Genomic DNA, 16,404 nt, shown 5'->3' on the forward strand with positions numbered 1-16,404 from the left:
CACAGTGTTTTTAGCCATCAAAATTGCCGTTGGGGCTCCTGTCAAGAGCCCAAAAGTCCGTTTCACCGGGAGCTGCCGAAACGTACGACTCAGCTGGTCATCGCTGCACCCGGAAGTCGCCTTTAACCTTTTAACCATTACTGCCCCAGATTCATATAATGCAATATATAGCAATCTTGCAACAGGGGTGTTTGCTGGCTGGGCCAGCATTTATTATCTGTCCCTAACTGCCCTCCATTTCAGAGGGTATTTGAGTCACCCATATAGCTGTGAATCTGGAGTCGTGCAAAAGCCAGATCGAGTAAGTATGGCATTAGTGAAGCAAGTGGGATTTTTTTTATCTAAGTTTTGAACCCTGATCCCCAGATCTTGCTCTGTGTCTCTAATACTATTCCAGTGACAATGCCACTGTCTTTCCACCAACTACAGACAATGTGGTTCTCTTGGAGAAATTAAGTGATTTTATTTGATGCAGTACTTGGATAACTGACTGATTATTCCATCCTGTTTAGCATGTCTATTAAGAGGGAAGACCGAGCTGGTTATTCCATAGTGTTCAAGGATGTGGGCATCCCTGTGGGAATTGCTGTTGATTGGGTTTACAAGCATCTCTACTGGACTGATCGTGGTACTAAAACCATATCCATTGCAACATTTGATGGAGCCAAAAGGACTATCCTCTTTGACACAGACCTAAAGGAACCAGGTTCAATTGAAGTCGATCCACTATCTGGGTATAGTAGTTCTACCTTCTGTAATTTTAGTAGTGTTCTGTTTTGGTGCTGAGATTGTAGTTTGGGGCCAACACGTACAGGGATTTATGGCAATGTTATCCCACCAAACTGGGTACAAATTAAATGTTAACCCTGGCCCTTCAGCCATCCATGTATGCTGAAAGTAGTGATGTGGAATTGAAAATGAACACCTGGAGGAAATGGATAGTAATATAGTCGAGGGGTGTAATGAACATGAGGGAATACAGACTTTAGTAGTTGAAGGCTGGATACACTGCCTTGAAAATGGTTGTAATAGCTTTTACAAGGTGGTAATCATCCTTCTGAAATGGCTCATTGGCCAGGGATATGGTTTAATGCTCATTTTTGCAGCACAAGCTGATGTGCTTGTCTAATTTAACTGATTTTGTAAAACGCTAAATGCTGTCAGCAATGTAAATTTTAAATTTGAGGAATTACATAGTTGGCAACAAAAACCATTGTACTGCAATGTAGACTTTTCTTGACTTTTTTTTAATAGGTTTGTTTACTGGTCAGACTGTGGTGAACCAGCAAAGATAGAAAAATCAGGAATGAATGGTGTGGGTCGGCAGCTCCTTGTTACCAGAGGGATTCAGTGGCCAAATGGCATTACACTTGGTATGACTCTTATTGAAACCTGCTTTATGCCTTCTACTGAAACCTGACTTAACCCTTACTTTTTGCCCCCAGATCTAGTGAAAAGCCGCCTCTATTGGGTTGACTCCAAGTTGCACACCTTATCGAGCGTAGATCTAAATGGTCAGGATAGAAGAACTGTGCTGCAGTCAAGAGAATTCCTTGCCCATCCACTTGCTGTCTCAGTATTTCAGGTGAGACGAGAATGTTGGAAATATTTTTATAATCAGACTGCTGCACGACATGTACAGCATATTTGATATTCCAATTATGTTGAATCCTCTGCCCAACACTCTTGCCAAATCCCACAGTGATGTTGCATGTATTCTGATCCAAAAATTAGAGCAGAAGTGAATCTGCAAAATTTTCAATTCTCGAGTGTACACAAGGCCCCTGTTGCTTGACTACTAAGAAATCCTACAATAGTTATACCCTATTTGAAAATCAGGCTGGAAAATATTTGCATAGAGCATTTTACTGGAAAGAACCCTGCCCTGGTGCTTTTGAAAGCTATTGCTACTCCATATACTGACTTGGGTGTATTCTCCTTAGCCATTTTGTTCCCTGTTGGTTGTACTTGCTGCTTGGGTTAGATTGTTGGAGATTCTGCTAACCATTTTGGATTCAAATCCTTTTGAAGATAAATGAATGCTTTGATTTAGATATGAAAATGATCCAAATGTAAAAGGGCTGCTTGGGTACAGTGTGGGTTAATAAAACCATTTCTGTTCCAGGATAGTGTCTTCTGGATTGATCAGGAGAATGAAGCCATTCATGAAGCCAACAAGTTCACTGGTCAACATCTGGTAACTGTGGTCTCTAATCTGAATGGACCGCAAGATGCCATTATTTATCATCAGTTAATTCAGCCGTCGGGTAAGTTTGTACTCTTTTATTTGTCAAATAAAAATCAACTGTGCTGATTATGCAACATAAAAGGTTAAGGCAGTCACTATTGAAGTGATGTTTTGACAGACCTGCAACCTTGGGTTTTCAGTTTTGGGCTGCAGACCTACATGGTCAAAAATACCAACCAGTTTCCCCAAGTGGAAACAAATACAAGCAATGCTGGTAAATCTCAGCAGGTCTGGCAGCCTCTGGAAGTGTCTGAGCTAGGCTAGAGAAATATGATAGTTCTTGGGTAGTAGAACAAAACCTGTCCAGGATAGGTAGGCGCTACTAAAGATCGTATGGGCATAAGGCAAAAGTATTATTGTTAGTGTTGAAGACTAAAGGTGCAGATACTGATTTATTTAGGGGCAGGAGGAATTGATATCAGTGTTATATTAAGGAACAGAATTTGTGGAATTGTTACAACTGTATTATGCAAAATGTAATTAAGTTGGAAAGAATTGGTGATTAAAATGTCACACTGGAAGCTACATCTCCTCTATCTTAACTGCGATTCAACTATGTCATAGCCAGTATCTGAAATTTTCAAGTGAGCTTGCTAAGTATACAACCTTTTTTTTTTGGGGGGGGGGGGTATTGGCAATTCACCATGTGCTTCAATACTAATTATTTTTATAATTATTTTATCTTTTGCAGGAAGAAACTGGTGCAGTGTGAATGGAGGCTGCGAATATATGTGTGTGCCTGCACCTCAAATTAACAGTTATTCAGAGAAATCGACCTGTCTGTGTCCCCATGGAATGATACTTGAGGATGGACAATATTGTGTGGCAGGTACATACCAGCAGTTTTCTTGCACATCTTCCTGCCAAATCATCTCTTCATAGAAATAACCAAACAGATTGGCTTGTACTGTGAAGAGCGGGTGATAACTTATTGAAAGATGTATTTCTGAAGGTTAATCTGCATTCATTCCCAGCATAAAGAATAACCTAATTGTTTGTAAAGTAATAGTCTTTTAGTGAATTGATAGCTTTACTCTGAAGAAATTAAATCTTAAATGTAAACATGTAGGCCTTCAGCCTCGGCCTCCGTATGACTTAGCTAATGAAGTACAAGATGGAGCAAGCTAGTATTTAGTGTTCCTTGAATTTCCACCTTTGCTCATCCTTTATGATTACATTCTTTTCTCCTCCCTTTTTAGCTTGGGGTGACAGAAACATGCTAAATTATTTGTACAAAAGGAGCTGTTCAATACTGAATACCTGCATGGTTTTAACATTTACTTCCATTTGCTAGCTAATGTGACCTGTACGGCAGCAGACTTTGTGTGCCAGAACAGACAATGCATACCTAGTAGATGGCTGTGTGATGGTAATGTGGACTGTAAAGATGGATCTGATGAAAGTCCAGAAATATGTCGTAAGCATCTGCTTTATCACTCTTGTAATGGAAAGACTTTTTCATTGTTTATAGCTTCTAGCCTCTGGATAGGAATATGTATTTGGCTTTTATTCATGTGCACAAATTGATATTTTAAGGGGCAATACTTCAACCCATGGCGTTTTTGCATATGGATGTAACATAATAGCTGCAGCAGGTGAGATAATGGAGAACTTTCAAATGACTGACAAGTTCAATTCTAGTCGTGGAAACCAATTCACTTCTGTTGTGGAAATACACGGATCAATCAATGATTGGAGTCTGCACATTCTCTGTGTGGATTTCCTCTGGGTGCTCTGGTTTCCTCCCACAGTTGAGTTGTGCAGGTTAGGTGAATTGGCCATGCTAAATTGCTCTGTCTGAAGGGTTGGGTGGGGTTACTGGTTTGTGGGGCTAGGATGGAGTGTTCTTTCCAACGGCAGGTGGGGACTCAATGGGCCGGGTGGCCTCCTGCACTGTTGATTCTCTGATTGAAAAATAAACTTGCACTAGGAACTTGACTGTAAGCAGTCGTACAAAGCAAACTGCTTCTATTTGTGCATTTCTAAACTAACCTGACCTTTTGGATTGTTGTTTCAGACATGAAAACTTGTCCCATCCATAAAATCAGCTGTGGCCCTGGATCTTCACAATGTATTCCTACCTCTTGGAAATGTGATGGTGAAAAGGACTGTGATAATGGTGGTGATGAGACGAACTGTGGTAACGTGGCACCAAACAAACTTTTTTTAATGAGCTCCAATATGATCACTGATATTTGTCAGGGTGAATATTGAGCGCATGTCAATACCCACCATGTACTGTGCATAACCTATGCTGATGGAAAAAAGCTTTGCTTGATGAGGGTGCTAAATGTTTCCGTTTTTCCCCCTCAGTTGTTGGGCACCAGCCTAAACATTAAGGCTGGTGGCCAGTGACCACTAAAGAGCCTTAATGGCAATTAAAAGTATCATTCAGATCTGAAACTAGCAGAGACTAAACTAAGCAATTTACAAGATTTGAAGAATCACATGATCTTTGTTCTCATTAAGATTGCTATGAAACCTTTAAAGTAATTCGAAATGCTGAAATGTCACAGGGACACATTGCCGCTTCAGTGTAGCAGGACACTATATTTGTACCTACTCCACTAAGACATCATTCCTAGGCCTCTAGTGCATATGATTTTCCAGTGGCTATTTAACTATGGCTGGGGTGCCAATCAAGTGGGTTGCTTGTCGTGGATGGTGTCCAGCTTTTTGCAACACAAATAGGATGTTGATGCTGGACATTTGGCTGTAGGAATGCCAAGGACAGATGATTATGTATTTGGAGGTGGTCTTTGCCTGGTACTAAACCAGATGTTGTCTCGGTCTTTCTGCATATAGGCATGAGCAGGTTGTCTTTCTGCATGTAAGCATGAATAGCTTCAGCATTGTTATGGAAGGAAGGTAATTATGAAACAACTGAAGATGGTTGGGCCTGGGACGTTAACCTGAGAAACCTCTGCAATTAAGTCCTGGTACTGAGATCCTACCATTAACATCTTGTGATAGCTTTAACTCCAGCCAATAATTCCTGTCCTTCTGAGGGTTCTTTTGCAGCCAGTCCAGATGAAATGATTAGTCGAACACCTTGTTACTTTAACATGTTTATTTCTCGGCCGGGGCTAAAACCACTATCTCTAGAGTTACACCAGCAAGCCAAAGTCAATACATCTAACAGCAGTTCTTATACAGTTTTTGGCTCATTTCTGAGGGCAGCTCCCTCGCATTCCTATCTGTGCTCTCAGCTCAATTATAATTCAGCCCCGCTCAATTATAATTATCTTTAAGCCTAGTCACCCATTCCCAAGGCCGTTACTGCAATTTGTCTGGTTCAAAAACAATCTTGTTATCAGAAGCCTGTGACAGCCTGTCCTGACATTTCTTCACACAAAGCTTTACCTAACATTTTGTTGTTCCCATAAAGTTCCAATCCATCTTGAGCCAAACTCTCATTTATCGATCATCAGCCAAACTCTCTTCCATTGCTTTTTTTTTTTTTGATAGACTAGCATGGTAATTGGGTAAGTTGGATTTGTCCTTTTGTACACTACCTGGACAATTCTCCAAGCTGCTGGGTAGCTGTACTCTTTGGTTAAGGGTGCATAAGTCAGTACTATTGCTGGAATGTTGTCGGGGCTCCATAGCCCTTGCCGTGTGCAGTACTGTCAACTGTTAATGTGGAGTGAATTGAATGGGCTGCAGACTGGTATCGGTGATGCTGGGGAGATGGATCATCCATTCTGCACTTCTGGCATTGTGGCAAATGCTTCATCCCTGTCTTTTGCACTGAAATGCTAGGCTCCCCCATCATTGAGGATGGGGATACTTGTGGCATTGTCCCCAGTGTGTTTAGTTGACCGTCATTCAAAAGCTGGATGTGGCAGGACTAATCTGATCCATCGATTGTGGAATCATTTAGTTCTGTATCATGTGTTTCTTTGCTATTTGTCCTGTGGTAGCTTCACCAGGTGGTCATCTCTTTTGGATATACCTGATGCTGCTCCTGGCATGCACTCCTGCACCCTTGTTTGATCTCTTCATCTTCGCAATACTCTGGCAGCATCGGAGATTCAGATCTGTGGCCCTTGGGTAGAATATAGCTGTTTAGTTCCTATTTTAAATAGGGAAAGAAATCTATATGTAAAACTGAATTTGGGATGTGAACTCTTAATTAATGTAAGCGAATTACTTGGGTGTTAAGACATTTGTAGTAATCTTTCCAATGCCACATTCTCAGTATGGGGGGGGGGGGAAGCCTGAGTTTTGGGCAACATCTGTTGGAGTAGTGTCCGTAGCACATTCAACTTTCAGCTGAATTGTGACCCAGCCTGATCATCTTTGAGCTGTAATTAATGTAATAATGTCTGAAATGTGGTTATATAAAGGTTTTAATTAAGTTCCACATGAGATTGAAGATCATGGCATTGAGGGGTAAACTGGCTGTACAAATTGGAAGTAGGAATAATTAGCAGGATATATTCAGCAAAGTTCTGGAGGTCTCCACTGTTCACATTTATTCTTGGGGCAGAATGGAGCTCCTATTATGTTTCTTGAGGCTAAGTTAAGCAGAATAGAGAGCAGTGTAGATGGAAGTGTAAAATGACAAAGGGAGGTCAATAGATCTACCTTGTGATCAAACTGGAAAAGGATTGCAATAGGGAAGTCTGAGTCACCCACTTTGGACCACAAAACAGTAAATTAGAAGTTGTGGACATCCACAGACACAATCCATTATGTAGACATTATTCTCAGCACATATTCTGACATTTTAATGTTGGAATGCTGGGATTGGATTGGATTTGTTTATTGTCACATGTACTGAGGTACAATGAAAGGTATTTTTCTGCAAGCAGTTCAAAAGATCATTAAGTACATGGGAAGAAAAGAAAATACATAGGGCAACACAAGGTATAAATTATAAAAGAGAGGTTAGTAATGTTAGTCTTAGAATTAAATTTGAAAAGATTAGAACGGGTAAAAAGTGGATCTGTTGGGGGGAGCTCACAGTTGCCTCGCTCCAGTGCCATCTTGGTACTTTGTATAGTTGAAGCACTTCATCCAGGCCTCAAGTCTTCCTTGGACCACATCTAGAGCACTGAGCAACTTATTGGGCACCACATTTCAGGAAGGATATTGGTGTTGGAGGAAGTCCATCCTTTTTATATCTAAACTGGAATTGGAAGGTTGAGATTTGTTTTAAATGAAAGCTGAAGATAGATACTAGCTGAGAATCATTTTAAAATGAAGATGTCACCAGCTAGGCCAGCATTTATTGCTCATGCCTTGTTTTTGAGGACTGTGGAACATGGCTCTGGCTCTAATTTATAGGCTTTCAGGAGTGATATGACTTTTGTTCCAAGGTGATGGGCGTTTCCTGCAAATGTCTGATTGGTAGTACCATATCCCTTCAATTCTTATAGAACAATGATCTCCTTTGACAAACACGGGTTCAAAGGAATAAGTGGATGGATACTGCTCCAAATTATTTTAGTTCTTCAGATATAATGCTAGAAGTTGTGGCAACTGAGTCTGGACTACTTCAAAACACTTACAAAATTTGTGCATAAACCTATTTATGAAGTTCTGTTATGGGAAGTACTTTTCAGACATGTCGGCTAGAGATTTCATTTTCCCCTTGCATACAGGCTTGATCATGTAGGTGAAAATAGTTTTTGATCTTTAGTTCAAATAGGAAATCTAATTCAAATAGAACATTTTATTCAACTCTTCTTTCCTGTAAGTGATTATATATCCTACTGGTGTTTAAGGAGGCTTAAGTGGCAATATTAATACTTTATTGTCTGCCTGTCCATCATATTGAACTGTCCTTTGAAATTACTCCAGATGATATACTTTTTTCAAGCACACTAACTAACTTTTGATCATTTTCCAGGAACTTTTACTTGTGACCAAACAGAATTTACCTGCTCCACTGGCAGATGCATTTCTATGGTATTTGTCTGCAATAGTGAGGATGACTGTGGTGATGGAAGTGATGAAAAAGACTGTGCAAAAACTTCTTGTAGCCCACATGAGTTTCAGTGCAAAAGTTCTGAATGCATCCCCTTGAGTTGGGTGTGTGATACAAATGCGGATTGTGTGGACCAATCTGATGAATTGCCAGACCGCTGTGGGCACATCCATCCTCTGACATGTTCACCAAATGCCATTCGGTGTGTCTCTGGTGAATGCATCCATAGCTACTGGTACTGTGATGGAGATGCTGACTGTAGAGATGGGAGTGATGAAACCAACTGCTGTAAGTAGTCCAAGCTTTTCTGCTTTAGGTATTTGGGTGACCATTTCGGTGTTGTCATCTAGTTGTGGGAGCATATTGAGTAAGGCCATTTGGCCTGTCTGCCCTGTCTGCAATCGGTTAATTCACAGATGTAGGTCGTATTAGTTTTTGCCATCTTTAGCCAAATTCAAAACTGTTCATTGTTGCTCCAGAATCCACAGCCCTATAGAGAAAGAGGATTCCATTGTCACCATTGTGGTGTGCTTGTGTACACTGCACATCCATTTGCGTGTGTACACTGCACATCCCATTAGCTATTAACAACTTTTCACAGTGAATTCATTGCAGTGTTAATGTAAGCCTACTTGTGACGTGTGCATTTGGGGCAGCCAAATGTGTTTGGTCACACTTAACCTTGTTGCATATTAAAATTTTCAAGGACCACACAAATGGCTGTGAAACTAGGTTGAAGAGGATTGTTAAGACCATCCAATTCTTCCACTCCATTCCTTAATCTCTTCCATTCTGATTTTTCTCCATATCCAAAGTGTGATTTGATCTTCCCATCTATGGAATCCTTCCTGTTTACTTCGGCATAACTCATTATACCTCCATCTATAACTTTGGGCATACACTCTTTGTTTCATTGAAATAATAATCTTTATTGTCACAAGTAGGCTTACATTAACACTGCAATGAAGTTACTGTGAAAAGCCCCTAGTCGCCACATTCTGGCACCTATTCGGGTACACGGAGAATTCAGAATGTCCAAATTACTTAACAGTGCGTATTTCAGGACATGTGGGAGGAAGCAGGAGCATCCATATAACATAAAAAGATGTTGTCCTAGATCATTAGGATAAATGTTGCAGCACATATATTCTATTCAATTCTGCTTTTATTTTTGCTGATTTTATGTAAAACTTGCTTTCTGGAAGTCCATGTCACAACTTCTGTGAAACTCTCTATAAATGGGAGTTGGATTAGACCTCACCAGACCTCACACATTCATGCTGTCTTTTTGGTGCTCAAATTACATTCCATAAACAATATGGGGCAAGAGGTACTAAAATGATTTGAGATTTTTGTACGCTTATTCCAATAAGTGAATTTTTAAAAGCTGCCTGGAAGAGAAACTGATCTTTGGATAAGCAGCTGTTGTAAGACATTAACCGTTTGTTTTAAAACTGGATGGGTCACCTACATGTGACATGATGTTGTTCTAACCTGCAGCTTACCACGCGTGTCGACCGGATCACTTCAGATGTGGTGATGGTGCCTGTATCCATAATGACAGGAAATGTAATGGACTGAGTGACTGTCTTGATGCCAGTGATGAATCTGGCTGCGTAAATGGTAAGTGCATGGTGTCACCTAGAACAACTGGCTGACTGAAGTACTTTATTATAAATGTATTTCCTATCTTTCTGCAGCAACAGATTGCATGGGACCCACAAACTTTAAGTGTGGCAGTGGCGAATGCATTGATGTAACAAAAGTCTGTAACCAGCATCAAGACTGCAAGGATTGGAGTGATGAACCATCCACAGAGTGTAGTAAGTAGTAAATTAGTTACGTTGCAGGCATTTGGAGTTTTAATTCTTGGTTTACTGATTTGAACCCATTTCCTCTTGCAAAACAAAAACTTCTATACAATACTTGGCTAGAGTTACATAGATTTTAATTGTACTGAGTGTTCTAATCCAGTATATTGCAGTGTGATTCCGGAAATGGTTTTTGGTGAAAACAATGCTTTAAATCGAAAGACTGATTCTGTGTCATGCAGTGAATTGTGACTTGTATTACACTTTTATTCAAAAAATAACAAATTGGAATAAAACAGTGGACTACATGGCACGGTGGTACAGTGGTTAGCACTGCTGTCTCACAGGTCCAGGGTTCAATTACAACCACTGGTGTCTGTCTGGGTGGAGTTGCACGTTTTCCCAGTGTCTGTGTGGGTTTGCTCCTGTTTTCTCCCACAGTCCAAAGATGTGGCGATTAGGTGGATTACCATGCTAAATTGCCCCTTGGTGTCCAAAAGGTTGGGTGGGGTTGCTGGGTTATGGGGATAGTGGAGGCATGGATTGGGTGGGGTGCTCTTTCCAGGGGCTGGTGCAGACCCGATGGGCCAAGTGGCCTCCTTCTGCACTGTAGATGCTATTATTCTATACTAGTTGGCATGGAATGAATTCACTTTCCACAACCATGTTTTTACAAGCTGTCACGATCCCATTGTGGATCCATAAGTCAAAAGAACCACACAAACCCCCAAATAAAGACATTTCAGATACAAGGTTTCACTCTGTGAAATGTATAGTTCAAATGAAACATTATTAGTTGGTTTGAGGTAGTAGGCAGTGCCTTTAGCCCAATTTCTGCTGCAGTTCCTAAGTATTCCAGTCCCCCTCAAGGACTTAACCAATTCTCTGCAGGCACTGGGTTATGGCCATGCAATCCTCCCCTATGGGCATTTGTTTTTCTGGAACCTCCCCAGCTTACAGCTTCTCCTTCCTTTTTTATCTGTTCTGGAGCCTGTGTCCCACCAGCCACTATTAAACTTGGCAACTTCAGGATTACCATTATCCAAAAACTACTAAGGGATATAAAGCCCCTCTAAACTGAAATGTTTGGGGAATCTAAATTTTTAAGGCCAATTTTCCTTGGCTTCTAGCTGGAGCATGAATTATGCAACTAAGCCTTGTGGTGAAATATTTCTGGGGCGGAATTCTCAGCCCCCCCGCCCAACTGGGTCAGAAACGGTGCGGCGCCGCGCGAATCTCACCGTGCCATCCCGACGCCGGGACACAATTATCCGCAGTGCGGAGAATTGGTGCCAGCGTGGCGCCGGTCGGGGTATACAGCGATTCTCCGGCCTGAATGGGCTGAGTGGCCGTCATCAAAAATCAGAGTCCCGCTGGCGCCATTACAACATCCTCTGAACCGGCGGGACCTCGGCGTTGAAGGGTCCGGGAGCAGCCTGTGGAGGGGGGGGTCCGAGGGGGGGCTCTGTAGTGGCCTGGCCTGCAATCCGGGCCCACCGATCGGCGGGCCGGCCTCTCTGCCCCCCGCCCCCCCCCCCCGGCCTTTCCTCCACATCGTCTCCTGGAGCCCTGCGCCATTTGGATCGGCAGCTGGAGCAGCATAGGCCGTGGGTGTCCTAGCTCCCGGTGGGCCGCAAAATGGGGTCCCGGAACTGGCACCGACGCCGGAGTAAAATACTCCCCGTTTTTACTCCGGCGTCGGCACATAGCCACCCGATGGGAGAATCCCGCCCCTCATCTGTTTGTGGAGTAGCTCACCCCACTCCGACATGGGCATCTCCATTAGAGTACAAGCATATGGAGCTGGTAGCATCAACTTAAGCTTGTAGAATATTGTATTGAAATTACATCAGATTGAGTCAAACTTGCCTCTTTAATGCGATAAGTCAGCTTTGATATTGTAGCTTATTAACTAAATTGTATGCATTAAAAATTGGGAAGTTATTTTATTGGGAGAAGTGTTCTAAAATGATTTCATTATTTTCTCCAGATGTGAATGAGTGCTTGGATAACAATGGCGGCTGCTCTCAAATCTGTAAAGATCTGATCGTTGGCTATGAATGTGTTTGTCCCACTGGTTTTAAGTTGATTAATGAAACTTGTGATGGTAAGTTTACCTCTATTATTCTACAAGGAAATAATAAATCCTTTGATGAAACTCTGAAGGATATTGGTGCTTTATTTGCAGATATTGATGAATGCAAAATTGCTGGGACCTGCAGTCAAACTTGCATTAATTTAGAAGGAAGCTATATGTGCAAATGCCAAACTGGATATCAAATGGACCCAGCTAAAGGAGTTTGCAAGGCTGTAGGCAAGTGTTTTTTCAGTTGAACATCCAAGGGGATTGCATGTTTAATAGATTAATACACTTTTATCCAGGAAGAGAACCCAGACTGCTTTTTCTCCAAGCGGGACCGGTAAAATGATCACTAAATTCTTGAGCAAGTGACCGACTTGCTCACAACTTGGGAATTTAGTAATTGGAATGAAAGGGGAATTTAGTAATTGGAATGAAAGGAAGACTTCCATGGAATTGGGAAAACTTTTATTTGTGGAGTAGAAGCCTGCTTTTCTAATCTTGGCTACCAAACTTTCAATTATAATAGCGATATACCTGACTACTTTCCAATAGTTTTCTACTCCGTTTCTATTAGGACTTTTAAAACAACTGATCCATCAAGCTCCACACCTTGGTATCCCATACTGGATGACATAATCATTGAGAGGAAGTACTATGATTGAAATCGTTAATTAAGTCGCGAGGGCCAGATAGATGGTTTCCGAAGCTAGTGAAAGAGGTTAGGGAGGAGATGGCTGATGTTGATGACTTTCCAATCCTCACTCGACACAGGAGGTACAGAGGACTGGAGAAATGCAAATGTGGTTCCATTGTTTAAAAAGGGATTGAAGGAAAAGCCAAAGAATTATAGGTCTTGAGTCAGTGGTCATCAAATTAGCAGAATCCATCCTGAGAGATTGGATTAACTGTCACAAAGGCATGGACCAGTCGGGGATAGCCAGCATGGATTTGTTAAAGGAAACTCTTGCCTCACAAATTTGATTGAATTGAGGAAGTAACAAGAAGGGTGGCTGAAGGTAGTGCCGTGGCTGAAGGTAGTGCCGTGGCTGAAGGTAGTGCCGTGGCTGAAGGTAGTGCCGTGGCTGAAGGTAGTGCCGTGGCTGAAGGTAGTGCCGTGGCTGAAGGTAGTGCCGTGGCTGAAGGTAGTGCCGTGGCTGAAGGTAGTGCCGTGGCTGAAGGTAGTGCCGTGGCTGAAGGTAGTGCCGTGGCTGAAGGTAGTGCCGTGGCTGAAGGTAGTGCCGTGGCTGAAGGTAGTGCCGTGGCTGAAGGTAGTGCCGTGGCTGAAGGTAGTGCCGTGGCTGAAGGTAGTGCCGTGGCTGAAGGTAGTGCCGTGGCTGAAGGTAGTGCCGTGGCTGAAGGTAGTGCCGTGGCTGAAGGTAGTGCCGTGGCTGAAGGTAGTGCCGTGGCTGAAGGTAGTGCCGTGGCTGAAGGTAGTGCCGTGGCTTTTAGCAAGGCGATTGACAATATCACATGGCAGATTGGTCAAGAAAGTGAATGCCCATGGGATAAAGGCAATGTGGCAAACTGGATTTAAAAACTTGGCTTAGCAACGGGAAAAAGGGTGTGGTTGATGGCTACCCTTGCAATTGAAAGATGTTTCAATTGGTGTTCCACAAAGTGTTAGTGTTGGGACCCTTGCTGTTTCGTTTAATGATTTGGATGTGATAGTAGGGAGAATGCTTGGGAAATTGCAGATGACAAATATTGATGATGGACAGCGAAGAGGCTAACTAACTTTCCAAATGATCTAGATGGTTTGGTGAAGTAGGCGATAAAGTAGAAGAAGGAATTTAACAGTGAATTTGAGGTCCTGCATTTAGGGAGGTCAAACAGGACACAACAAATGGGAATATGAATGTCCGAAGACCGGTAGATGAAGTGAGGTCTTGGCGTCCAGGTACACTGGTCGCTAAACGTAGAAGTTCAAGTAGACCAGGTTGTTAAAAGCATATGGAATGCTGGCAGAGATATAGAATATAAAAGTAAGGATATAATGTTAGAATTGTGTAAAACACTGGTGATGCCACAAGTAGAATAGTGTGCCGTTACCAGGAAGGATGTTATTGCTCTGGAGAGAGTGCAGCGGATATTTTCAAGAATTTTGCCAGGGCTAGAAAAGTGTGGCTGAGGAGAAATTGGATTGGTTGTGTTTTTTCCCCCCTTGGAACAAAAGGCTGAGGGGTGAATTAATTGAGGTGGACAGGATAAAATTGTTTCCCCAGTGCAGAATTCTAGAAACGGGGACAAGGATTCGAGAGAAGTGGCAGAAAGTGTAGAGCGCACAGTTTTGTTTTGTTTTATACAGACGGTAGTTGGAGTCTGGAATTTGCTGCCATGGAAGGTAGTGGAGGCAGAGACACTAAACTCTTCTAAATGGTACCTGGATCTGCACCTTAAGTGCTCTAAGATACAGCGCTATGGACCGGTTGCAGGAAGGTGCGATTAGAAAGGGCACCTGGGTGTCCTAGGGCTGGCATGGATAAGATTGGCCAAATGGCTTCCTTCCGTGCTGTCACTTTTTTATGATTCTATTTTACTTTAAACTGAAATAAACAACCTATACAGTTCAGTCTGTCATGTTTATACACATCACCTAGGCAATCTAGGCATAAGCTGTGTTGATGTAATTTGGTCAGGTTGAGCCTATGAGGAACTGAGGCGCTTTTAAACTTCTAGCTGCTCCTCTGAACCTTTTTCAAGGTCACTTTCTCTGAGGGAATTCTCTGGGTCTAGTGCTGATGTTCATTCTGCAAGTGACAATTGTCCTTTGATTTATACCAAATCTATCAATATAACCTGCATTTTAACTACAGTTTCCCTGCATTTGTCATGAACCTTGAATAATTATCTCATGCAACTACTGCAAGTATTGCTGGACCGGGGTGGGACAGCGGTTATAATTCCTGCCTCAATGCCAGGGACCTGGGTTCAATTCCAGCCTTGGGTAACTAACTGTGAAGTTTGTACTTTCCGCCTGTATCTGCGTGGGTTTCCTCCTGGGTGTTCTGGTTTCTCCCACAGTTCAAAGATGTGCAGGTTAGTGGATTGGCCATGGTAAATTGCCTTTAGTGCTCAAGGGTTAGGTGCATTTATAAGAGTGGGCAGAGGGTTGATGCTGACTTGATGAGTTGAATGGCTTCCTTCTGCACTGTAGGAATTCTGATTCTATAACATGAATAACACAAATGGAATCTAAATCTAAGTTTAAGTGCAATTTGCCACTGGCCCACTCCCTTGGTATTTATCAAAGTTTTCTGAAAGCCCATATCTACCAAGTTTCCACATTTCCCTACCCTTGTGACTTCCAAGGTTTTGCCAGGGACTGTTTATGATAAAGGGTATCCTGTCTCTAAACAATTACACCCCTTAGTAACTTTGGTATAGTCTAGAAACTACTTGTAGCCATTGAATAATGACCCCCATCTCTGGATCTGTAAAGATTTAATCACCTGCTAATGCTCGCATTCCAAGCATTGTCTGGCAGCTTTGAATTTGTCTATATTTGTTTCTGGAACATACCTCTTCGTTCACCTGAGGAAGGAGCAGCGCTCCGAAAGCTAGTGACATCAAAACAAACCTGTTGGACTTTAACCTGGTGTTGTAAGACTTCGTATTGTGCTCACCCCAGTGCAATGCCGGCATCTCCACATCATTGAATAATGAGTTGGCATTGGGCGCAAGTCCTGTTTTGGGTGGGGAATGCCCAGTCGCATTTCCTGAGGAGCTCCATTTGCTTTTACAGGTAGATGGGGATCCTCAAGCCTGCCTGCACCACCTCCTAGGGCAGGGCACCCTGTCCCAATTCCTAGTGTGGGAAAAATGCCACCTGGACACCATGGGACTGTCTGGTGGTGCCCCTGCCAGGCTGGCATTTCAGTAGCAGTGCCACTGGTGGCATCAGCATTGCCAGGGTGCCAATCTCCATCAGCCAACCCTGTCCCAGCCAACCATGTCCCACTTGTGGAGACCGGTGCTAAATGGTGCCCAGCTTTTTGTGTGTGGGGGGGGGGGGGGGCAGGGTTCTTGGTAACGCCAATAGATCCGAGGGGCTGATTAGATCTCCGATCATGACCTATAGCTAGATCTCTCATGGGGTGGGTGTAACGACCGTGTGGATTTCCAGAAGAGACCTTTGGGATTTACTGGCTGCATCCTGTCATGACTCTGGTGGGATGCGGCTCTAAGTAAACCTCACCCAATGTTTCTAGTTGACCTCTCCAAATCAATTTCTCACCACAGATGCTGACTGATCTGAATTTCTAACTTTCTGATTTTCAGCATCTGCAGTACTTTGTTTTCTTCATGTGACCTGTCTGTCTTTTTCTTC

General features: G+C 42.6%; 1 protein-coding gene across 1 annotated transcript in view; it reads left to right on the forward strand.

Moving 5' to 3' along the window:
* The window catches only part of LOC140430135 (low-density lipoprotein receptor-related protein 2-like), an 80,692-nt gene that overhangs the window by 25,453 nt on the left and 38,835 nt on the right, over positions 1-16,404 (forward strand). The window contains 12 exon segments of the mRNA XM_072517646.1: positions 513-734; positions 1,255-1,373; positions 1,446-1,585; positions 2,126-2,267; positions 2,940-3,077; positions 3,543-3,665; positions 4,266-4,388; positions 8,106-8,471; positions 9,684-9,806; positions 9,884-10,006; positions 11,985-12,101; positions 12,183-12,308. Coding sequence (XP_072373747.1) covers positions 513-734; positions 1,255-1,373; positions 1,446-1,585; positions 2,126-2,267; positions 2,940-3,077; positions 3,543-3,665; positions 4,266-4,388; positions 8,106-8,471; positions 9,684-9,806; positions 9,884-10,006; positions 11,985-12,101; positions 12,183-12,308 — 1,862 coding nt within the window.

The sequence above is a fragment of the Scyliorhinus torazame genome, chromosome 9, assembly GCF_047496885.1.
Source record: "Scyliorhinus torazame isolate Kashiwa2021f chromosome 9, sScyTor2.1, whole genome shotgun sequence".
In the NCBI taxonomy this organism is placed as follows: Eukaryota; Metazoa; Chordata; class Chondrichthyes; order Carcharhiniformes; family Scyliorhinidae; genus Scyliorhinus; species Scyliorhinus torazame.